The 25995-nt window shown below is 48.0% G+C and overlaps 1 protein-coding gene across 3 annotated transcripts in view; it reads right to left on the reverse strand.

The window, feature by feature from the left end:
- Positions 1-5117: 5117 nt before the first annotated feature.
- LOC144950580 (rho GTPase-activating protein 5-like) overlaps positions 5118-25995 on the reverse strand; it is a 31142-nt gene continuing 10264 nt past the window's right edge. For all 3 annotated transcript variants that reach the window (XM_078880723.1, XM_078880722.1, XM_078880724.1), the window contains exons 2-7: positions 18441-22292; positions 16967-17093; positions 13788-13865; positions 12725-12856; positions 11199-11304; positions 5118-8674 (exon numbers count right to left, since the gene is read on the reverse strand). In XM_078880723.1, coding sequence (XP_078736849.1) covers positions 8413-8674; positions 11199-11304; positions 12725-12856; positions 13788-13865; positions 16967-17093; positions 18441-22124 — 4389 coding nt within the window. In that variant the 5' untranslated portion in view covers positions 22125-22292 and the 3' untranslated portion in view covers positions 5118-8412. The remainder of the gene's footprint in view (positions 8675-11198; positions 11305-12724; positions 12857-13787; positions 13866-16966; positions 17094-18440; positions 22293-25995) is intronic.

The following is a 25995-nucleotide window of genomic DNA, read 5'->3' on the forward strand; positions in this document are numbered from 1 at the left end:
CGTCAGCAAACTCGAGTAGCAAACCCCTCAATGCTCCCAATTGCACTTTGGACAAGTTAGCAGAACCGGCACACAACGAGTCCAACCACTCTGTCCCCTCATCACTTGGAGGATGCGACTCGACAGTGAAATCTGCTTGAGCCACGAGCCGTTCCTCAACGGGTAGCGGCGCGGCGTGAGCCAGCACCGTTCCCTGCGCAATTACGGCCGGCCGCGACCCCGTATTCAGGACCATTACGAACGGCTCACTGTCCCCTTTCACCATGGTTTGAGCAACCGCTAAGTCGAGGCCCCTTCTGGCCCTGTTAGACGGCCCCAACAGCACTCCCTGTGCCTCCGCACCCACCTCGAGTGGTTTCCTCAACCGAAGGGGTACCAACATTTGCGATCCCGGGGGCACCCGTACAGTCTGAGTTGCCAGCGCCTGCACCGTCGCACAAACCGTGCGTATTTTGGTAGGGCTCGTCAAGAACGCAACCCGCCGACCCGACGGAAGCTCAATGCAGGCCTGATCTATGAGAATTTTGATGGGCATTTTGGACAAAAAGTCCGTACCTAGCAAACAGGGAACGGCCAGCGATGATGATACAAAAATAGGGCTCGCCAATTTGATGTCACCAATGCAAATAGTCGCCCGAATCTGGCCGATGATCCCCAGGGATCCCCCATTCGCCGCATAAAATGGCACGTCCACTGGCAGAAGGGGTCTACTTTGGACGGGAAGAATGTTATAAATAAGGTCCGAAATGATAGTGGCCGACGCACCCGTGTCCACAAGCACCCGGACCTCAACCCCGTCAATAAACCCCGTTACCACGGACGACCCGGCCGACGCAGCCACTATCCTGTGGGCCAATTCGGACCATTCGACTGCTTGCGGGCCGTGTACGGACCCCCCTCGCCGAAGTGAACCCCCGGCACCCAGCCGCGAACCCCCCACCGCCAATCGGCGACCCGAACGTGCCGTGTATGTGGACCGAGCGTGTGAGGTGCCGCGACTTGCCGGGTTTTGTTGGGATGACTTGTGGGCCTGGTCGTCGTCCCGACGTGGTCCTGTGGCGCGCTGACGCGGGGCCCGGCACCCGGCTGCGACGTGACCCCGAAGGCCGCAGTTGTAGCAGACGACGAGGGACGTCGTAGGTTTCGGTTGCTCCAGCTTGCGGGATGAACGTGTGGGCGAACGACCTCCCGTTCTCCACTCCCCCGGACGCGATGCAGCGAAGGCCTGCTCCTGATCCGCAGCTGGCTGAGGTTCGGCGATCGTGGCGGCCAGTGCCGCGTTCCTCGCCAATTTGCAGACGACCGCCGGCTTGCGCTTGAGGACCTCGTACGCGTGAATGCTCGTGGCGATCGCCAGGGAGCAGATATCCATTTCGTCCGCCACATTGATGGGGACCCCCAACTCGTGGGCCAACGCCAGCAGCTGCTCCGTCACCATGGCGTCCTTCCCCTCCTTGTCCATGCGGGGAAAAGCTGCGTCCGCCAAGGCGAGCAGCGCCGTGCGATAGGCGAGCGTCGTTTCTCCAGCCACCTTTCGCCGATCGTAGAACTGGTGGCGACAGGTGGAGGGCGGCCCGAACACCTTCGCCATCAGGTGTAGTGCGGCCTGGAGCGTAGAGCGGGACGACCTTGCAGCAGATGTGAAGGCTGCAAGCGCGTCGTCGTCGAGCATCGCTGGCAACGCACGCAGGGCAGTGGTGTCGGACCACCCCGACATTTCCTGATGAGCGAGGAACCTTCGTTGGAAGGCTCCCCAGTCGCCCCCATCCGCCTTGAACGCCGACAGCGCGGGCAATCTTTGCTGGAGGACCCGATCGTCGTCGACGTCGGAGAGATTTTCCCGCGCTCCGCTGTAGTTGTGTAAAATGTCGGCTCGGTCGTCAGGCGCAAAATGGAGAGCTCCGGCGCGCGCTGATGACGTGGGCTGCGCTGAGCGGAGGTCTCCGGCCACGTGGTGTCCGTGCTTCCCGCCAATCGATGGCGGCCCCTCAAAAACGGCGGCAACTTCAAGACTTTTGGCGCGAAGCGCCTTTTGGCGGGATCCCTCCAACCTCGCTTTCTCCACCAACCCCGCAGCCGTTTTTTCGCTCGCCGGAACGGAGATGTCCGCCAAGACAGCGGCGGCGGCGAGTAGCAACTCCGCCAACCGGGAGTGTGCGTCTTGGAGGCTGGTGTCGGAGGCGAGCGGAGCGTCGGCCATCACCGCGAAGTGCTGCATCGGCGGCAACTCCTCGTCCTCTCCTCCCGAGGTTGGTGTCCCCGGTACGCCGTCGTCTTCCCGACCTCGCTCGTGGGTACGGGTAGTCTTCCTCATGTCCATTCTTCTTGAAGACAGGTTTACTTCTGACGCCAGTTGTAATGTAGTAACTCGGCGGGAGACGACTTCACGGGTAGCACACTCTTTATTTCACCAAACTCGTTCACAGGTGACTAACACCCACTTAGTATCTCGGGTGACAAACACCCACTTAGCTACCCTGGCGACTAACGCCCACTGAGCTACTCGGGTGACCAACACCCACTTAGCTACTCGGCGACTAACGCCCACTGAGCTACTCGGGTGACCAACACCCACTTAGCTACTCGGCGACTAACGCCCACTGAGCTACTCGGGTGACCAACACCCACTTAGCTACTCTGGCGACTAACGCCCACTGAGCTACTCTGGACACTCCCTGCCCGGGGTGTCCGTCTTGACTGTGGGTCCCCAGCCCGACCCACGTGGGCGTCGGACCCCGGGTCCCACAGTCTCGCCTCCGAGCCACACAGGGCCCCGGTCCCTACAAGGACGGCGGGACTAGGGGTCTCGGGGCACTAGGTCTTCAACTCCGTCTTCGATCTTCAACTGGATAACTCTCCTCGAGTGCTCTCGCGCGTCCCCCTTTATACCCCACCTGCGGACGTCGCTGCGAGCACCCATCCTATTCGACCAATCACTGGGCGCTGGCTACGATCCTGTTTTCCCACATCTCAGCGTGCCTCACCACCCACGCCGCGCCGCCCCGTCATCTGTCACTCCCGGCGCGCGCGTCCATACCACGCCCACAACGCGTGCCCAACCCCGCACCCCGTGCCGCCCCGTGATCCATCACTGTCACAGTCGGCGCCCGTCAACACCACCACTACATATATAAAAGGGAAATTTTGTGAATGTGTGTTTGTTCAAAAAGTTGAGCGTACTCCCCGACATGCAACAAACTTTAAATTTGCCATGTGGGTACTTTCCAGACTGTACACCATGCAAAACGTATAAAAATAGACTTTTGTATTTTTTTTTGGGGGGGGGGGGGCGCAATAATCTCTGTCATGTGACCCCTATGCTCATGTCACCCCCCCCCCAATCCTCCGCGAGTAAAGGGGGGGGGGGGGTCCACCGGGCTTTTATAATAGATGTGGTCGCTGTACATTTCCCCGTGATGTCACTTCGTTGGGCTGTCATTTGTGGCCAGATCGCTTCTGAAATTGAGCTCCGTAGCTCAGTAAACCTTACCTGGTATAAGAAAAAGTTGAGTAGTTTAGTTTCAAACATTCACCTTGACGGTAACACTATGGAGAGGCCTTCATCCAGCAGTGGATTAACAGAGGGCTGTAAATTATTGCAGCCCTTTGGAATTGCATGTTTAGTGATCTAATTACCTTTCATATACTTTGCACTCGTGTCGTGTTTTGCGTATTTTTGTTGTAACGTTCTCACCCCCCTCCGACTGGACTCTAGTATAAATATTCTTATTCACTGGATGTTTAGCATTGTAACCGTTGTGGGACGGAAGCCCCTCCTGTACGAATTTAGGGTTTTTGATAGAGATGGAGAGACAGGGCAATCTACAGGTAGAGAGACAGGGTCATCGATAGAGATACAGTGCCATTTAAAGGTAGAGAGCATGCTGCCTTGGCAGATTCCTTGGTTGAACATCGGAACAACTGTTTTATTTCCAGAAATGGTAAAACCTATTCTTATTTTTCATCATTGCCTTGCCAGGTGTTCGAGGGAGCTCTCCAGCAGTCTCTTGCATTCAGTTGCTATACTTTCCCTCTTCTCTATAGGCGTGTCTCGCTTAAGGAGTCAGATATGTTCCGCGAAAAATTGCTCTGGTAAGCGAAAAACGTGTTAAACAATCATCGTTTTCCCCATTGACTCCCACGTTAAAAGCTGAGCTACGTTTTTGGCCAGAAATGTTCCACTCTTGGACAACCTTTTTTACATGAAAATATATATTTTTAAAGAGTAATAAATGTAACACCACACATGAAGGACCACAGTGCAAGATCCCCCCTGTATAGCCTTAACGGATTGTTGGGGAAATTGCTGTTAACGAGCACTTATGGTACTGCACATGAAGGGGTTGAATGGCCAGCACCATGTCCCAGCCACCTTTGTTTCCCTTGTGGCGATTTTTACACACTGTACCAGGTACTAATTTGAGGCAGAGCAGACCTAGGGGACGCCCAGGACGAGTTCAGATGTTACTGGTGTTGGCCGTGAGCGGGAATCGAACTCGGGTAGTCGGGTTCGTAGTGCCACAAAACAGGCGTAACACACAGCACAACTGGTAAACAAACAGCGGCGGGACACCGTGCGCCCCCTGCCGCCACGGTACGCATTAAATCGATCGCTCCATTTTGCTCGTTTCGCAAACAAATGGGTCCGAATTCAAATTGCCCGTGACAGCGAATTCTCGCACGAACGCTCATTAGAGACACGCCTGTACATACACATGAAGGGCTTCCTTTAATACCTATTGTATGCATGGTGGTGACCCATCCAAGGCACTATCCAGGCTCAATTCTGCTGAGCTTCTAACATCTGATGGGGTCGGGCACGAGGGAAGTTATTTTTTTCGATCAGCTATGAATTAATAATAAAAACTTAAAGAATATAAATGCTACCTGCATCACGGCAATGTTCAGTTGTGAGCGGGCAGGGAGGAGTGGTGTGGCTCAACGTGGGCAGATAGCCGAGCGGAAACACAAGGGGGCACACGCATTGGAGATGGGATTGGGCAGTGAGCAGGTCAAATTGCAAACCGGACAAAATGGCAAATGAAAAAAAACACGTTAAAACCTAACTTTATTTTTGTACAGTTTGATTATACAGCAGGCATGTCACCCCCCCCCTCCCCAGAAATTATACACCAAACCGATTAAACAGGCAAATGTTAATAAAATGAGATGAAGGCATTCGTGAGATGCGTTTACAGAACATCAAAACAGTAAACTTTACTCGTTTAACCAAAACTATACAATTTAAATCTGTAAAGCTTCTAAATACAAAATACGTTTTTTTCTTCTCAATACGCATAGATAGCATTCCCATACGTGGGACTAAACACATTACTAAAGCACTTACCATTTTCACTTAAATCATATCAAGTGTATTTACCCAATTTCAAAATAGCAACACAAATGGCAATGTTTTTTTTTTAATGATCATCACCACAAATGGATAGTTTATCAAAAACTAGTTTTTTTAACAATATAGCAAACCGTAATTGGCATAGGAATAACATGATCTATAAACATGGACAACCGTGGACTTGCATGTTAACCTTTTAATAATACAAAGAAACAACAGTTCACAACATTTATATTCAAGTAACTTGTCTACTTAACTCAAGAGGTTTGCATTTCAGTAAAGCGTAAAAATGCAGAGAATTTATATAATTATCACTACATGCAACGCCCCAACAAAAAAACTCATGAATAATATGTGCACCTGTAAAAATGATATGCTCTCGCTGAACAACCTGAAACAGTTGGTTAAATCACATTGAAGGTTTTACATAGTAGTCAAACACTGATACAACCACTGTAAGTGTATCAGCTAAAGGGTTATGTTATTGATAATCATTATTACTTCCACTCTTTGATCAAAAATTAGGTTTGTAAAGCTTTAACACAGGACAACCCCCACGTGGCACGGACGTTCCTAACGCCTCACATCATCACGCATCGTCATGTCCTCACGCTTCACATTGTCACGCGTCACATCACGCCCTCACGCATCACATTGTCATGTGGAGGCGACGCACGGTGTAATCGGGTCCGCCGCTCAAACTGTGATCGCATGAGTCACACACTTCCGTGCTTTATTGCCCTTGATGTGCACATGGACTCTAGTGGTATAATGACTATGAACTGCAGTGGTATAGCCTGTACACAGTATATCAATCAGAACCGCGGTACTCACAATTACTGGAGAACCGCACAACTCAATGCACCTATTGTTAGCTTGAGAATAAGTAACTCCATAGTCTGTTTAAGCCATTGTACAGGACAATTCCAAGTTAATTTAAGATTGTGTTGAATTATACTGAGTATCATTAGATATATAATTGTCAACTCTTTTACAGTACATCCGTTTTCCTCAACTTGTGAAATTGACTGCGTGCAGGACTCAGGAGATTCACGATTTCAAGTGTAGAGCATGGTCCCTCTGTCGCACTTCCACCGCATCTACAATTTACAACTATTGTATGTTTATTTGGTCACGGCAGAGAAGTTATTCTCCAGTTTTGATGACCCAGCAGTGGCGAGATGGCGGCTACTGTAGAGTTTACGGGAAAAATGGCCGAACCAATTGCTCAGCTGTATGCAGAATGAAAAAGTGCGAAAGAGCGATGATCGCTTCACTGGAGAAAATCATCACCATGCGCCCACTGCCATTGGGGTGGTTCTGCAAACGGAGATTTGCTTTTAAACAAAAACAATTCAAACAAATATTTTACCAGGTAAGGTCCACTGAGCTATATTGCTCTCTTTCAGAAGCGACCTGGCTATTACAAATGAAAAGTGGCTTATCACGTGGACATTGAAAGCAGCCAAATACTCCAAATGCATGTTGATTCTAAATGTGGAGGGAAAAACCGGAAGATCCGGAGAAAAATCCACGTGACTATGGGGAGAACTAAATATATACAGGCATCAGGGTTGGGATTGAACCCACGACTTCCTGCATATCTTCTGAGGCAGTTAACATCTCGCCACCTTCGCGCCCCAATCTTTACCCAGATTACCGAGGGCAAATTAACACCTTTTTAAGATTCAAATTCATAAGAAAATCAGTCATGCGTGTGGTGGTTTTTCAGTTTGTTACCTGCTTTCATCACAGCCAAGTGTAATAATACGAAATCGTGACCTATTTACAGATCAGTAGGACGTTGCTTCCCTCGCGCGCAAACCCGAAGCATTTGGCATAAAACGTAGAAACACGTTGATAAAAAGAAAGAGAAAAATAAATAGAAAGTATAGATCTCCAAAAAAACTGGGCAACATTATGATACACAATAGTTTTTGAAATCAAAAGTTTGAGAAAACTTAGCATTAATATAGATATAAATTCAAATCAATGTTTACAAACAAAATTAACAGTTTGGGAGAGAACATATATGACGAACAATGAGCAGTCTGCACATCTACAATGAAAAAAAGCACAAATCACCAGCATTGAAACCAGTATTTCAGATGTTATGCTACTCCCCAGGACCTTATCCGCCACGGTGAAACATAACCACAACATCAGCTTCTTGACAAACATTCCACTTTTTAACATTAAAAATATGAAATCCACATTCGACTAGAGGGCCTCTAGTTAAAATTCGAGCAAAAATAACTGTTTAGTACCACGGACAGGCAAAGTGAAGCTTATAAATGTACCCTGTTGGCTGTCATAAACTCCCCGAGAGAAGTGCAACGCTCGTCTTACATTCTACACTGCTTCTCACGTGGGGGCAGCGGATACAGGCAGCTTTCACACATTTGCCCCACGTTTCAAGCACGCACACTCGCAACCCCCACTCTGTACCCGCAAAACACAAAAACAAAGATCACCCCCCCACCACGTATAGCCTGTAACAGACTGTTGGGGCAAGTGCTGTTAGCGAGCACCGATGAAGGCCGGTATGGCGCACTAGGGGGTGGGTGGCCAGCACCGCGCCTGGCCGCCTTTGTCTCCCCAGTGGCGATGTTTTCACACACCGCACTGGGTACTAATTTGACGTTGAGTCGTCCTAGGGGAGGCCCAGGCCTGGCTCAGATAATCGTCACCGATGTTGGCCATGAGCGGGAATCGAACTCGGGCCGCCAGGTTCATTGTGCAGGTATGGTGCACCAGGGGGTGGGTGGCCAGCACCGCGCCTGGCCGCCTTTGTCTCCCCATTGGCGATGTTTTCACACACCACACTGGGTACTAATTTGAGGTTGAGTCGTCCTAGGGGAGGCCCAGGCCCGGCTCAGATAATCGTCACCGATGTTGGCCGTGAGCGGGAATTGAACTCGGGCCGCCAGGTTCGTTGTGCAGTGCGCTAAATAACTGCTTGACCACCGCTTACCCGCAAAACACACACACGTGCGCACATTTGCAAACGGATTGAACCCGGTGAATATGTCCGAATGCAATTCAACACTTTGGGCTCTCTATCCCTCGATGTCCACCAGCCTTCCCTCGGCCGGCAGGGCCTCGGCGGCAGCCACGGAGTCGTCCGGTCCCAGCGGGAGATCATCGCGGCCGTGGAAGATGCGAGGGCAGTGGACGATGAAAGGCCGGATGGGAGTGCGGCTCACCATCTTCCCCATGATGGTGGTATTGTCGCTGAAGTTGGGCTTGATCAGCGTGGGCCAGAAGCAGATGGACAGATTCTCCTCGGACATCTTGTTGGTGGCGCTGTGCTGGCACACCCTGCACGCGAGATGCACGTTTAGAATTCACGCGCATAGCTTGTCACTGGCCGTTTCCTGCACTACCGTATTTTCCCGCATATAGCCCCGCATACGCATATAACCTACAGACGCATATACCCCGCAAAAACTGCATTTTGTGTAAAACAAATTTCAGATAGTCCGCACCTCCATATACCCCGCATGCATTCATATCTTTAACGTCGTTACCGCAGCTTAATTCCATCATATTAATACAAAGTTTACATTTATAATCCATTCCACCATCAATTGTTAACATTAAAATCATAACGTGCACAAAGAAAACAAACTAACCGGAAACGAGTGAACTTAAAACAGTAAATAAGTAACGAAAGTAAATATCCAATAAATAAGTAACACATAACTGGTAGATAAGTACCATAAGTAAGCGTACTGTTAGGCTTAGCAGCATTCGACCTCATCATATTACAGCTACTGGACCGGTAGTTACCCCTGTACAGTTTTAGCGCTGGTAGATTGCATACTGCGCAGACAATAGCGGCACTACGGTAACGCCATTGCCTCCTGGCAACAAAGCCATTGGAAGTGTGAAACAAAGCTCATGGTCGCGACTGTATACGGCAGTGCTCAGCCAATAGCAGCGGCCTAAGGGACTCGGCAATTATGATTCCGCCTCTGGTAGACGCTTGTTAAGGCCCTTCCCATTGTGCAATCCATAGCCTTAGCTAAAACTTTCGCACCCCCCTACAGCCACTGAAAGTATTACGGTAAACCAAGTGCACCCACTTCAAACATTGTCGTTTCATTGTACAAACAATTCGAATTATTTAAAACGTGATAACATGTGCAATTTTAGTGTGAGTGGTTTATTCAGCAGTGCTTTAGTCAAAGGTAAGTGTTGCATAGTGGATAGTCCTACCATGAAAACATTAAACGAGTTATGACATATCACATGTGTAAAATATTTTTGGGATAGCCCGCACCTCCACATACCCCGCAGGGTCTTGTTTTGTTTGTAAAAAGTGGTTGACCCCGAGGGTTATATGTGGGAAAATAGGCTACTCATTACATATGTAAGTTGAACTTATTTATCACTGTACTAAGCCAACCGTGCTAATCGGAGTAGGGAACATCAGTTTAACCGCTTCCAGTGTCACCAGGGGGTGGCATGTGCCGCTTCCGAACCATCGATGGGGCGAACTACTATGTGACAGCCTGCTGTGTGAATTCGGGGAGCTAGTGGACCATGGCACACCATCGTCACCACCTGTGAAGTCCGTCAGGGCGTGTCAGGCGGACTGGTGGTTGCCCTGAACGTGGGTTTAACCAGGCTGGATCCTTGAAAGATGTGGAAACTGTCCCATTGGTGAACTCCTCTCGCAGGCAAGGCTGCGTTGGCTGGGTCATGCAGTCCGCATGCCCAACCACTGCGTGCCCAAGCAGCTTCTGTTTAGCCGGATAAGAGGGGGCTAAACGGGTACGGCACGAGCTAGAAAAGAGATGGGCTGATGTGGTACAGGAGGATGTGGAGCTGAGTGGACTTTCCGAATACTGGAACTAGTGGTGTCAAAACTGGCCCCTGTGGAAGCTCGTAAAGGCAGCTATTGAACAGATGGAAGCAGTTGCCCTCCAACAATAGCAGAGGGCAAAAGAGCGAAACTCATAACAAGGAGCAAGTTGGCACAGTAGGCAGCACAGGTATCGTATCTGCCAGCCATCTCAGCTCATCAACCCATGGGACCTGGGGTCTTTCCCGTAACCTCGCCAGTGAGCCTTCAACACTTCACGTGGCCTCAAAGTACACTTAGCCTGGCACACTCGCTGTGGTGACGTCACCGCCACTTCATGGCGAATGGTGGTCGTTGTTGTCATGTGAGTGGGTGAGTGCGTTGCTGCGACCTGCAGTGGAGGTGGTTGGACACAATACTGATGAGATAAAACAGTGCGTGTCTGGTAAACCAAGTTCAACATGTTAGAGGAATCAAGGGAAGTTAACGCCAACGGTAAAGATGATAGTAGTGATAGCAGAGTGATAGGGAGGTGACTGGAGTGAATCAGCGAGTGCTGGGTCATCAAATCACCCTGACGGATTTACGTTGAATTCTATCAGGTGCAGTGAGGAAAAAATTGGGTGCTCTATCCCGGGTGGCATTAAGGCGATGGCCATCTGGTCAGGTACAAAATATTCATGACTGTTATTTCTGACACGCTGGTGGGACTATGTCACTCTGCTGGCCTGGGAACGCCTGGGAATTCCCCAGGAAGAGCTAGAGTCCATCGCCAGGGAAAGGAGGGTCTGGACGCCCTACTCAACAAACTCCCGTCGTGACCCTCACCAGGACAAGTGGACTGAGAAACGAACGAACAAAGTTTTTATCCGAGTAGACTTCTGATGAGAGTGAAATGAGAGACACAGTCATTGATGATGAGAGTGAAATTTCCCACAACAAAAAAGTTCCATCTATAAAGCGAAACGCACGGCAGTGCACTTCTAACCAGTGGCATCACGAAAGACACATGAGTTAAACCACAAGAGCACACACCTGTAGAAATGCGTAATAATGAATTTGAAGACTTCGTAATTGACAAGCGGGAGCTTTTTCACAAATTCCTGAAGAGATGCGAGCATTTCCTTTTCAACGGTGATGCCTGCAAAAAAACACACACAGCTCATCTCACGAGTGCATGAAAGTCACCTTCGCTCACAAGTTCCCGCTCCTCACTAAAAACTTACTTTTGTTCCCTAGCTCACCCCATGACCCCCCTAATCTCCCCCTCATAACCACCACCGTGATCGTTTCCTCTTCATATGAACTTTATGGCAGGACTCCGGGGTCCCATAAGCCCCCGGCTCTCAGATAAACTACATTGCGACATCATTTTATGTCTGTTGAAGATGAACGATACAGAAATGTATTCCTCTCGACGAGCTCTACATGATGCGCTAATAAAAATTAAAAGTTTTGTTTCTTCTGCGTATTCGTCCTCGCTGCGCTTGGACGACATGACAACAGAATGATCTGCGCCAGGTGGGTCGCGGCGTTTATGTGCGCGGTGGGACGGAATTGCCAACAATGAGGTTCATATTCTCATCATATGGCTATCGCTCATTAACCCCATTCATTCAATCCATTCATCATTTACTGTCATCGATTTAACTTTCACCAAATTCACGCATCATCACAGATTCGCCCCCATTCCTTCCTCTCGTCTATTTTATTCACCTCATCCCCACTATTACATTCACACACGCGTTGTTGTACCGTTCTTAATTCTCCGTTAAGCGCCTTAGTTAAGGCGCTATGTAAATTACATTAAGATAAGATGTTCATATCAAACAAAGTGAGATCCTGGGCACAACAGTTATAAATCCACAAGGGGTTTTTTGGTCGCGAAAGCCTCAGCACTAAACTGGTGATTATAAAGCATGAAAAATACACGGACAGGCTTTCGCAACCAATAGGCCCTATCGCTAACCATCAAGCAAAATGGTCACCATGATTGTGCACTTTCAAATGTGCTTCTGCGGCTGTTCAGAATGCACTTCCTTCAGATATTAGGAAGCCACTGGAGCTATACACTTTGAAATAATCTAGATTGAAAACTCATTCCTTATGTCTATGGGACCTTTTTGCCAGTATTAAAAATAATGAAAAAGAGTAAGAATAGGTGTTACCCTTTCTGGATATAAAACAGGAGGTGTTAAGATGTTAAAACACCAAATAGATAAATTTTGCAAGGCATCAAATCTGCATTAACACACAATGTATATATTACCAGAGCATGTTTGTTTGCATGTTTTGCCACAGATATGTGGTTAATGCAGACTTGATGCCTTGCAAAATGTATCTATTTGGCATTTGAACATCTGAACACAATTCCTGTTTAATTGCCAGAAAGGGTAAAACCTATTCTTATTTTCAAGATTTTAATCTACGTGTCTTTACGTCTGCGGATTGCACGGTGTCGTATGATGCAGTTGTATAAAAACGCTATGTCTAAAAGTCAATATGACTACTATTTGCAGTACTAACAAGGTATATTCACACAAATTGCCGAAAGCTCTTACCGACTGCATCAGCCAAGCTCTTCTGCATGTTGTAAGGCAGAAGCGGATCCGGCAGTTCCGTGAAGAAGGACTTGAGTGCTCCAGTGATTGTGTGCACCGTCACGTTGAGGCTGGAGATGTCAAAGTTGTGATCTGGAGCACAGTGGGGGTAGGGGAAAGGCAGCGTGTGAACAATGCTTACGACGCGCAAAGTAACCTGCTTTTTATGTTTTTATTGTATTTCAACAATACAGAGCCCAAACGGTGACATACGAAGAAGGGCACATTAACTAAGTATTACTGATTAAAGTCCCGGAATGGCAGCAATTGGTTCCTGTCCACCCCTGGAGGAGGGGCAAAAAACTCCCAGCATCCTTACTGCCCCCCCCCTGAACCCCCTCAGTTATTTGTAAATCACACACTCGGCTCTGCAGGAATGAGGGACCATCCATCCTCAAATTCCCATTCCCTGCCTTTAAGCTCCTGGCTTAAATGTTCTGCATCCGCAAGGGCAAGAAGAATACCATGCCTTTGTAAACCCAACAGGAGTGGTTGACTCGTATCTATTACAATTTACAAAGTGCTGTTTGCTTAAATATTTTTTGCCATTGTGCCCTGTGCTCATAAACTGTAAAAAAGACGCAGACTTTCCTGCTTCCGCAGTGATGCTATGGAATCACAGCCACTGAGAGCTCCTCAGCAGAAGAGGCGATGCCCTTCAATTCCACACGTTACAATGCATGCTCATGTCAACAATAAACAAACCCTGTATAAATATTCAATCACTAACATTAAGCGCCTAGAGATTTTATGAAGGGTGCTACATAAGCTGTAATTATTATTCTTATTAAGGGCAGAACTCTTTCCCCATTCACTGCGTCGAGGTGCGTGCCCCTATGGAAATTAACTGAAGTGCACTCTTGACGATCGGTCTGAGAGCATCTACTCTTCTCTACACTTGAGGATCCGGTTTTAAACAAGCGTGGTTGCCCAGATTCAAACCCGGGACATGTCCTCAACCGGTAACATAACATTTAGACCGACACTTGCTGTGCATGCGGGTTAATTTAAATTGTAACACCACCTTTCTCGAACTGTTGTAATATGTTTTTCTGGTCGACCTTATTCCCAGAAACTCGATACAGCCCTTCATTATGCAGGCCTAAAAAACACACAAAAAACAGATTTCAACATTAGAAAGTGCCACGATGGTGAGATGTTAACTATCTCATCTGGTATACATGAGGATCGTGGGTTCAATCCCGACCCTGATGCCTGCTGAAAATTTGGAGTTTGCGTATTTGGCTGCTATACATTTCCACATGATAACCCACTATGTCGAGCAATCATTTGTGACCAGGTCGCTTCTGAAAAAGAGCTAAATAGTTCAGTGGGCCTTACCTGGTAAAATAAAAGTTTAGTTTAGTTTCATAGAATAATAATAAAAACCACATGGAATAAACAGCACAGTTGTTAGTTGTCAGCAATAAACATACAAACCTCAAAGCAGTCAGGGCGATTGATGATCCAGCACCCACTGATTAGCTCACTCACCAGTAGTAAGTCCCCTCCTTATCACTCTTATGCCGCTACTACCATGGTTACTATTCCCGTGAACTTCACTCATCGATGCCTTCACCCATCTTGAGTCGGTCTAGAAGACACTTGACTGTTGTCTTCCATTACACACTGTGTTCAACCACCACACAAACAACACGCTGTGGTGTACAGAATTGTACACCGCAGTGAAGTCAAAGTTGGAAGATTGCACACAAAGCGGCGCAAATGCGGTTTGCACGAAACAAGATGCTGTTTAACCGATTGGAGGGTCTGTTGGTTGGCACTCAAGACTCAGGCGAAAATATTTGTGGGAGGATGAGGTGTGGTGGTCACAGACTCCAGCATTCAGTTTTATACTTGTATCTAAAGAGCCTCGGCACCATACTCGACCAGAATATGTTGTTTGATCACCACGTACAAAATATAGTCACAGTTTCTGCATTTTTCATATCGACCACTATTGAGTAGTGAAATAGCCAACATGGTGGCATGCAGCATAGTATCAGCAATGATCGATTATTGAAACTCATTACCCTATGGGACATTGGTCAAAAACATTTCCAAGCTGCAGCATGTACAAAATAATTTCGCAAATGTCATGACAGGTACTGAAAGATCTGACCATTTCTGTCCAATCTTTGTTGAGCTGCATTGGCTTACGGTTGCCCGAACGAATACATTCTAAGGTTGCACTCATGACTGTACACACAACATGTTTGCCACAAATGAACCACGATACCTTGCCGATCTCGTCAACGAGCATAAACCATCACGCGAACTCGGGTCATCCTTGCATCGGCTTTTGGGAGCCATCGAACAAAGAGGGTCATTGTATTGCATGCTTTCAGATGCGCTTCTGTGGCAATTTGGAAAGCTCTTCATTCCGAAATTAAGAAGCCACTGGAGCTATGCACTTTTAAATCTAGATTGAAAACTAATTTCTTTAAAACTGCTTTGTGTTTCGTTTGTTGTCCTTTTCCCTGCACGTCTAATTAGCACGGTTGGTTATGTACAGTTCGAAAGAAGTTTAACATACATACTGCATCTAATAACCCACTCACGAATTAAGGAAATAGTTAACTCTTATTTATTACTGTTTGTTGTTGGCCACTTGACGTTTTGTGCCTGCACTAAAAAACTGTTTTACGAGGATGTCCAGAATTAACACCCAATTTGAGACCCAAACATCGTCGCATACCTCCTGGCTTTGCCATTCCTCTTCAAAGACACTGGTGGAACCTCATCAATGAACTTGGCATACCCCAATGACTCTATTCACACACCCTGTAAATCACCACACAAATGCTGCACTGGCTCGGAGGTAATAACCAAGTACACTTACATGGTCACTTGCACAGTGGGAATAGAATGGAATGATTGCTGCCGACTTTGCCCCTGCGTGAAGCGTTGTCAATAGCCAGAATAACAATTCCAACTTGTAACACTGCGCCACCACCACCGCCGCCACATAGTACAATGGTTTTGCCAACCATGGGGGTTTTCAGGAACCTAACCCCCTATTCTCCATAAGCGTTTGGGGCTTGCCTACTACGGGGGTTTTCAGGAACTTAACCCCCCGCGGCTGGCAAGGGATTGCTGTACTCGCACATTCTCATATAATGAGTTGCGGCCGTTACGTCCGCAAATTTGCGCGCGTTATAAATTGCATTATTATTCAACAGGGACAAGGATGAACCGCTGACGATTGGAAAGGTGGCAGCAGCAGCCAGGCAATGAGCCTGCATAAAAATTCCCCACCACCACTCCCTGAGCTCTGCGGTCCTCTATATATATTAATGTGTTCTCCGATAATTAACAAGTGATTATATAGGGGGAGGAAACAAGAGTGATGGGAGAAAAACCCACGCATGCGAGGAGGCAACACTCTTGTCCCCTACAGCTGGAACAGGTGTCCACATTTTTGCTATACAGTCTTCTCGTGGTCGAGCCAAAGTATGTGGAAACCTCCTCGATACGCACGAGAAGGGAGTTTCACAACGGTTGTGTGATCCAGCAACCCCCGCTGCCTCCACAGCCACCACCAGCCAATGCCTCATTGGAATTACTAGGTAACAAACCTGGAGCAGCATCTCGTCATACATATCTCACTGCCCCACCACCCCGTTCTGCTTGCCCAACCGTACTGTGCCAGCAAGATATGGGTGTTTTTTTCCCACTGCCATGTAACAGAGCCGAACTACAAGTGAGCCGCAGTAGCGAGATATTAACTAACTCACCTGGTATGCAGGAGGCCATGGGTTTGATCCCAACCCTGACACCTGCTGTATATTTGGAGTTTGCATGTCTCTCTCATCGTGGTTTGCGTGGATTTATCTCCGGGTCCCCCGGATTTTTCCCTGCATATTTAGAATCAATGTGCATTTAAAGAATATGGCTGTATATTTCCACACAATGATATACCACTTTGTTGCGGTATTATTTGTGATAGCCAGGTCGCTTCTGAAAAAAGGCGGCTCGGTGGGCCTTCTTACATCATAAAATAAAAGTTAGTTCGTTAGTTATTAGTTAGTTATGCCAGCCTCACACGACATCCAAATCTGACTCGGCATGACATGGCATCACTGTGTTATCTGCAAGCGTCTCGGAGCGTAAGGGGGAAACATCCGCAAAAAGGAGCATGAAACAATTACGGAGCCACGAACGTTATGCGGGCATTTCTTCCCACATGAACAACATTCTCACCATTCCGCTCAATGTACTCCACACATTTCTTCAAGAACACGGGGATGGGCTGGTCTGGTAGATCCACGAGGTCCTTGAGTGGCACCCCGAAGTAAGCGTTTTTGTTCTTGCCCTTCTTCTTTTTGGGCTAAAAAAATTCAAGGAGAAAACAAAAAAAAATATATTTTTTTATCAACTTGGCCAGGTCACGGAGAGCAGGTGGAGCAATGGTAGTCGGTACAAGGTCGTGTATGATAGGGAGTCCTGGGAGTGTAGGCATGGTAGTGTGTGATAGTGAGGGAGTACTGGGGGTGAAGGCACGGTAGTGCGTGATAGTGAGAAGTACTGGGGGTGTAGACACAGTAGCGTGTGATAGAGAGGAGTACTGGGGGTGTAGGCACGGTAGTGCGTGATAGTGAGTAGTACTGGGGGTGTAGGCATGGTGTAGTGTGATAGTGAGGAGTACTGGGGTGTAGGCATGGTGTAGTGTGATAGTGAGTACTGGGGGTGTAGGCATGGTAGTGCATGATACTGAGTACTGGGGGTGGCAGCATGGTGTAGTGTGATAGTGAGGAGTACTGGGGGTGTAAGCATGGTGTAGTGTGATAGTAACGGGGGTGTAGGCATGGTAGTGCGTGATAGTGAGTACTGGGGGTGTAGGCACGGTAGTGTGTGATAGAGAGGAGTACTGAGGGTGTAGGCATGGTAGCATGTGATAATGAGGGAGTACTGGGGGTGTAGACATGGTGTAGTGTGATAGTGAGGAGTACTGAGGGTGTAGGCAGGTTAGTGTGTGATAGTGAGGAGTACTGGGGGTGTAGGCATGGTAGTGCGTGATAGTGAGTACTGGGGGTGTAGGCACGGTAGTGTGTGATAGAGAGGAGTACCGAGGGTGTAGGCATGGTAGCATGTGATAGTGAGGGAGTACTGGGGTGTAGACATGGTATAGTGTAATAGTGAGGAGTACTGAGGGTGTAGGCAGGTTAGTGTGTGATAGTGAGGAGTACTGGGGGTGTAGGCATGGTAGTGCGTGATAGTGAGTACTGGGGGTGTAGGCACAGTAGTGTGTGATAGAGAGGAGTACTGAGGGTGTAGGCATGGTAGCATGTGATAGTGAGGGAGTACTGGGGTGTAGACATGGTATAGTGTAATAGTGAGGAGTACTGAGGGTGTAGGCAGGTTAGTGCGTGATAGTGAGGAGTACTGGGGGTGTAGGCATGGTAGTGCGTGATACTGAGTACTGGGGGTGTAGACATGGTGTAGTGTGATAGTGAGGAGTACTGGGGGTGTAGGCATGGTGTAGTGTGAGAGTAAGGAGTACTGGGGGTGTAGGCATGGTAGTGCGTGACAGTGAGGGTGTGTTGAAGGTGTAAGAACGGTAGTGTGTGATAGTGATGAGTACTGGGGGTGTAGGCACGGTGTAGTAGTGTGATAGTGAGGAGTACAGGGGGTAAAGGTAAATAAACAATGAAAGCCAATGCCTTCTGCGACTCACCTTGAGCTTCGAGTCCTTCAGTTTGGCGGCCTTCTTCTTTCCGCTCTCGGCTGCCCGTACCCGCGGAGCATCGTCGAGGTCGGCCGCGGGGTTGTCGATGCCGCAGCTGCTCACTTCGGCGCCCGGAGAGAGCAGCGGCGCCGAGTCTGCATGGTGCCCGCCCCGTACCGCCCTGCGCCCTCCGTCACGCGGCGCTACTGCCCCACCACCGCGTCCCTGCTCGCCGTTCCCCAGCACCTCCGACGGGTACACCTGCCTCCGCAGCAGGGTCTCCGACCTGTACCTGTAGGACGACCGCCTCCGCACCACCGGTTGGCCCTTCCTCCTTTCCTGCTCCGTCGCACTTTCCTCCGTGTCAGAGCCGTTCAGAGTCGCCCTCGAGCGCGTGAACAGCTTCGTCATCGACCAGGTCTTGGTGTCGGCGGCTGCTGCTGCGGGGACGTCTGCGATTTCGGTGTCCTCGGCATGAGCTAGAGGAGCTCGAGACAGCTGCGCCTTTGTGGGGCCTTTACTCATAGTTTCATTTATTTTTTCTATTAGCTTAGGATCGAGTTTGCTCACCCCCAAACGCTCTGCGGGTTTCGCAGGCTTCGGCGGAAGCACCTTACGATTGCGCTCGCTATCGTGCGGCAGTGAAGCAGAACTAATTGGGAGGCTGTTCCCTTCCAAATCCATCGGTCTGCTCCTGGATATGTTCGGAAGCAGCTGCGTCTCATCGCTGGCAGGGCTGTAGGGCGGCTGGCAATCGTCGTCGTCGGAATCAGATAAGGACGATGATGAAAATGTGCCGCTCTGGTTCAGAGCCTCACTGCTAACGTTCATTGTGGGATCAAAGCGGAATTCCTCCTCGACGAGAGGTCGTTTCTCCAGGGCCTCCGCGAAGAAAGGTGTGAACACCTCGGTTTGACGGTGGAAATGCGACTGGGCAGGAACGGTGCAGAACCTCCCTCCGATTTCACTGGCAATGTGCTCCCCCTCGCTGACCAATTCCTTCGCTATGACATTCTCGAAAAACTCATTTTGGCTCTCGGTTATTGCTACGAGCTGCACAGGAATGACATCGGGCACGTCAGAGAGGAAGGCGCGCATCGTTGCCATGGACGCCTTTCTCTTCGCCGAGTAAACGAGGATGTGGCCATGGGTCAGGTCGTCCCTCCTCAGTGTCGCCATGTGATAGGACATGACTGTGATCTTAATCTTCTTACGGTGGGCCCCAAGGAACATCTCCAAGCTCACGGAATCCACCTGGCCAGGCTGCCCGAAGGTACAGAAGCGAGACTCAAAGAAAGGCGTCAGTACCAGGTCCACGGTGAAGGGGTCCCCACACATGACGCACATCGTGACGTAGAGATCTGCTTCGGTGAGGTCGCTGCGCCCGATCACTTTCGGCGGCACCACTTCCTGATGACACGAAATGGCGATATGGACCAGCGCCTGCTTGACTTGAGCCTCTTGGAAGGCCTTTAGCACCGAGTCACCTGAGCTGTCAACGAAGGCGATCTGGTATTTGTTGGCCGCTTGCTGTGCTTGCTGCCTGAGCAGCGGGTATGTTCTATTGGCCACATCTTTGTGATTGGCCAACAACAATACGATGGGAATATTTCCGGAGAGACCGTCTTTTCTGTTGCCAGTTGAGACGTTTGTCATTCTTTCTAAAGACTCTGTTAAACATTTTAAAGAATCCAAGGAATTGAAAGCACACAGGTATCCACCGGGTCTACCATTAAAGCAGGGATTTTGCATCGCAGTTGTGAAGGCAGCGACATCTCCGTCAACCACTTTCAGGTCCAGTGCGTAGATCTTGTCGTTGATGTTGAGCTTGTTGCCCGTCGACTGTCTGGATATTTCTCTAGACAGCTCGTGCCCGAGCCCATCCTTCCCGAACACGAACACGCCGAGCTTGTCCTCGCCGCGGGAATCCGAGAGATTCTCCGTGCTCCTCTGGCCAACCTTTGAGACGACGTTGGACAGAAGCTGCTCCACCTGCAGATCCACGCAGCCCAGTCGACTGAAGCAGGACTCCTTGGTCGGGTGATGCACGAAGAATATGTGCTTGAGGATGAGGGCGTCGCGCTCCGCTGGCACAAAGCGCAATGCCTTGTACCTGAGGTCGTCCTCCAGGTCCTGCATGATCTCTCCAATCTTGTCGTGGTTGAACGCCTCATTCCTATCCACATCCGCAAATGTCTCCGAGTGTTCCAGGAGCATTTCCTGGTAGTCATTCTTCGCCTTTTCAATCTTATGCTTCTGGATGTCTTGGTAGATGTCGATTCTCTCCTTCTCAGATATCGTTTGGTAGCATTCCTTGGTGTAGATGGCGGACAATGAATAAACCTCTTCCCAAGGTTTTCCAGGAAAGATGCAGCTGGAACTTTCGAGGAGTTGCTTAAACTTCTCTTTCATTTCTGCCTTCTTCCTCAGGGTCTGCAGCATTTGTATGTGCGAGTGAAAGGAATTAGACCCACACTCCTTCAGAAAATCCAGGGGGACACGTTTGTCATTGGGCAAATCAATGTGTCTGCTCTCGCTCCACGGCAAGTCGGAGAGCTCAATGAACCACACCCCAAACTCACGTTTGCTTTGCACCAGCGGCAGAAACTCAGCCAATGACAGGGATTCGATTTCGTTTAAGTCAGGGACAAGTGACTCGAAAGCCTTTGGCAGTGTCTGAAGGTATTCTTCCCTTTTTTGCTCAATATGTTCAATCTTCAATCTTCTGAGATGTTCCTTGAAGGACACCTCTGCTTTTTTCAGCCCCAAAGTATCAACCATTTGCTTGTACTCGGGGAAATCTTCCATCTTCCTACGAGTGAAATTCCAAAGTGCGTGGTAATCTCTAACCTGATGCTTCAGCAGAGCCTCGTATTTCTGCGTGGTCGCCTGAGTGAACTCTTTGGCTTGCTTAGCCGCTTCGCAGTAGGGAATCAACTTTTGCTTCCCCTTCAGTTTGTCGATCATCTGTGCCAAAAGCACAAACGCGAACGAGACGTTGATGTTCTCCTGCGCAGACGTTTCCAGCAGGGGGAGATTCACCTTTTTGCTTGAGGCGAAGGCCTGCACGTCTTTCAGGAACTGCTCGTCGGCTCGGTCGCATTTGGTAGCAAGCAACAGAATGGGCTTCTTCGATTTGTTCAGCTGCACAAACAACTTATCGGTGAACCTCAGCTGGTCCGCCATGCTCCGCTGAGCAACCCGGCTCACATCCACACACAACAGAAACCCGTCGATGATCAGTTTGCCGTCTGGCATCGGCTGCTGTTCAAAGTCATGCTCGATTCCCAACTGATCGGTGCAGATGTACATGAGCTTCTCCGCTGACGCAAGCCTGGTCGCTGCGGCTCGCTTGATGTAGTGCTGAGGAACGGAGATCCGGTGCGCCTGGTAGGTGGCATCGTCGATAAACTCTGTCTGCTCCACGACGTTAAAGACGTAGTCCTGGCCCTCCTCCGTCGTCTTCGTGGCCTTGCCCCAGTAGAGAAAGTGGTCATTGTTCACAACCCTTCCGCTGAAGTCGATCTGGCTCAGGATTGTGATGTGGTCAGTGTGGTAGTCGTCCGCTTTGGGCCTAATGAATCTGTTACAGAGGCATGATTTGCCAATTCCAGAAGCCCCCTTGTCCTTTTCCGTTCCAGAAAGTCCAACAACACTTATGTTAAAGGTCCGGCTCTCCTTGCTTTTGGACATTTCTGTATTGTGAAACGTTGAGTGCTCAGTTCATTGTTGGGGAGGTCAATGGGCACTTTGGTTTTATTTCTTACAAAATCACATTATTGTTTCTAAAATCCAATGTTTGTCTTTTCTTCCAAAATTACACGGTGCACAAGGCCACAACAGTTTCCTCAAGCTGGAACTCTGTAAAGACAGAGAGAATACAGAAACACATGGCATCACGTGTTATTTATTGACAGCACAACTATGAGTGCAAAAAACACAAAGCAAACGTGTGAGCTGCATTTTTGTAGACAATGCAAACATTAGGCAGCAGCAATTCGACAGCTCAGCAATTGTAAAAGATGGCCATGAGTTAGGGTTCAATCTTTTGTCTAATTAACATTTTATTTTGGTCTCATTTGCATCGTATTAAACTTTTAGTCTCATATGTACAATTTTGTATGTTTCATTGGCTTAACGACACGTTAGCATAGATTATATAAATAGTCAGCATGTCTTACGTAACTGAATGAATTAAACCTACAAAGTATTATTACATGCTTTCGTTTAAGTTTTGGAATAAAAAAAAAAGTAATCACCTCTACTTATTTGGTAAATAGATTAACAATCGGATATCCCAACTCTACGCCTCCACCCACACCAAACTCCAGAGCCCACAACGCACAAGTCACTGCCTCATGGTGGCAGCGTGCGGTTTGCAGCAGGAATCTAGCAATGGCATTGATCAAAATCAAATCTAAATAATTTATCACGTATAAAGAGCTTTGTGTTTTTCAATGAAGGTTGCTGTATATATAAAAACATTATTCATTTAATGAATTGAACACGTGTAAGAATTCACTACTTCAGATTTGAGAGGTGGCCAGGCGGCTCAGAGGTCAGTGTTGAGCTGGCACTGATGACAGCCTGGGTTCGAATCCAGCTTTCAGCACACTGCCTGATTACACCGGTTATCACACGCAGTGCAGTACAGTAGTCCCTCAATTAATGTCTTTAATCCGTTGTACGAAAATTACTGTTAACCAAAATAAGTTGCAAGGGAGCAGTTTCCACTGCCAAAACAGAAAACGTAATTTAAGCAAAGCTAGTCGAAGTCTACACATAAATGGGTGTCCCTGACTGGCTGAGGGCATGGCTCAGCCCCACTTACGAGCGCCCGGATTGGCCGAAATTGGCACAGGTGTGCGTAACGTAAACGTACCATGTCAAAATGTTAACACTCATCAAAACCGTGGGGTCCCGATGGGAGGTAAAATGTTAATAGAAAAAAACTTTTACTGATGTCACTGTTAACCGAGGGACTACTGTAGTACGTTCATCATCTCAAGCCTGGTCATCAAACACTCACAGACATCCATCCTAACATGGAGACCCACAGACCCACAAACTGAATTGTGATTAAACTGGGTACTCAAGCACCATGAGTTGATGGTCAGTCTGGTCACCAAAGATTGCACAAAAAACCCCATCACTTAATTTGGCAAAATTTCAGCTGTGAATAAGCCCTGGTGGTGAGATGTTATCTGCCCCGCCCGGTATACATACATCTCAGGAGTAACTGACAAATTAGCCCGGGTTTTGCAAAAGCAAAACATTAAAGTAAGATTTGGTACAGTGCACAAAAGAACACCAAAGAAACATTAAATTATCTCAAACACAACTGTCGGCAGTGGCAGAGCATGCTTGTCAACAAGGACACTCAATTGATTTTGATAACGTTGAAGTGTTGTGTAAAACAAATTATTACTGACCAAGACTAATTAGAGAATCCATAGAAATTGAGAGAAACAGAAATAACTTCAAACGCTCTGACAGCTACAGGCTTAGTGCGGTCTGGAAGCGTATTATCAAATAAATACAATTACAAATCCTTATAAGGGAAACAAATACCAATGAATAACAATTGAATGATTACCAATCTATATAATTACAATACCCCCCCCTTCCTTGCCTCGAATCACTGCACCAGATTGAATTGAATTAAATGATGACGTCACACTGAGGCTGCTCTATTTAAGAACGGAAGCAACAGGAGAGCTTCACCATTCTTGCCCGATGAAGCTGATTGTAATTATCAGCGAAACGTGGTACTCAAATTTAAAATGCTGTTGATCCTCTCTTCAGCACATCGGTGGGCTTAAGAAGTGAATTATTTTGTCCTTTGAAAACGTGACACATTTTTTACTGTTTGGCCGTGTCGGGTGGTGGAGGGTTACGACACATTTATAAATAACGCGATATGACCCAAAAAACCTATATTATGAATAATATTGGTCGCGAAAGCCTACGTGTTAAATTAAGTAGTGGGTTCGATCCTGACCCTGACGACTGTATACTTCGAGTCTTCGTGTTCTCTCTCCCCGTGGTAATGTGAATTTTCCTCTAAGTCGTCTGGTTTTTCCCCTCCGCATTTAGAAATATGCTTCTATAAATTTCCACTTCGTTGAGTTATCATTTGTGATAGCCAAGTGGCTTCTGAAAAAATAGCTATATAAATCAGTGGGCCTTACTTGGTGAAATAAAAAAATAGTTTATAGTTTAATATAATGAAAACTACGTGGAATAAACAGGAGAGTTGTTAGGTGTCAGTACTAAACATGCACATCTCAGCAACTAATACAGAAATAATTTAACAAAGCAGTCGGGGTGATTGATGATCCAGCACTCGCCGATTCCCTCGCTCACCAGCATTAAGGGGCCATCCATTTCGTACGTACGCACGCATGGAGGGGGGGGTTAACCCAAATGCGTACACTTGCGTATAGGGGGGGGGGGTCTACTGACAATGTACGTACGCATAGGAAACGGGGGGGGGGGGGGGTGAAGCCTCGATAATAATTTGTCTACATTGGCCTTCAAATGAGCCGGTTCAGTTTTTCCTTAGCTGTTAGACAAGTACGACCGGGAGAAGTAGGTCTGGGGGAGATGTGTCACTTGTATGCCACCGTACCCCTGACTGATAGCTATCACACAGCTCAGCAGTAAGTCCGACAGTCTGACAGTCTGGTGGCCTGCCCCATAGATTACACATCCTTCAATCTGACTTCGCTGCAGACTGCCACCGGCTCAAGATTTTAGCTGCCGCGGTGCTTTTTTCGTGCTGCTGCTGCCCGGACTTCAGTACTAACACTTGTTTGTACATCGGTCTACTGTTACAGCAGATGTTCAATCGACGCACTTTATTTAGAGACTAGTTCACCGAGTTTTAATTGTGTTTTAAGATCATAATAGGCGTGTTTTTGAATAACTAGTCAGGATGGATAACACGGTCAAGTATAACTTTGTACAAAGCTGTGTGTAAAGCTAGGCCGCAAGCTAGTACACAAGAACACGTTAATATTATGAATCTTTATAGTTTCTGCGTGGATTAAATATCGACCGTTCTATAATTTTCGGGGGGAGGGGTGCGTCAAGCGTATGTACGCAGGTGGGGGGGGCGTGTAAAAAGTACGCGTGCGTACAGGGGGGGGGGAGGGGTCAAGTTGACAGATGTTTGCGTACGTACTAAATGGATGGCCCCTAAGTCCCCTCCCTATCATTCTTATGCCACTACTACCATGGTTATTGTTCCCGTGAACTTCACTGGTCGATTCCTTCACCCATGTTCAGACTCAGTCTATAAGACACTGACTGTTAAAAAATAGTCTGTTTTATTTTATTTAAAATGACCCTTAAACCGTGACTAATCACAGAATGGCCAGGAAGTAGGCTTTGTGACGAAGGTATGGCCACGGTAATGTCACATCGCGCCCTTCACATCGATAAACCAGTTTGGTTGTTATTGACGCATGAGCACGTATGCCCCTTCACAAAAGGAGGGCACCTACCTACCAAGACACCCACACGTTTACCTATATAAGTCACTCTGGACTTCACACATTAT

Source organism: Lampetra fluviatilis, chromosome 58 (genome assembly GCF_964198595.1).
Source record: "Lampetra fluviatilis chromosome 58, kcLamFluv1.1, whole genome shotgun sequence".
Classification (NCBI taxonomy): domain Eukaryota; kingdom Metazoa; phylum Chordata; class Hyperoartia; order Petromyzontiformes; family Petromyzontidae; genus Lampetra; species Lampetra fluviatilis.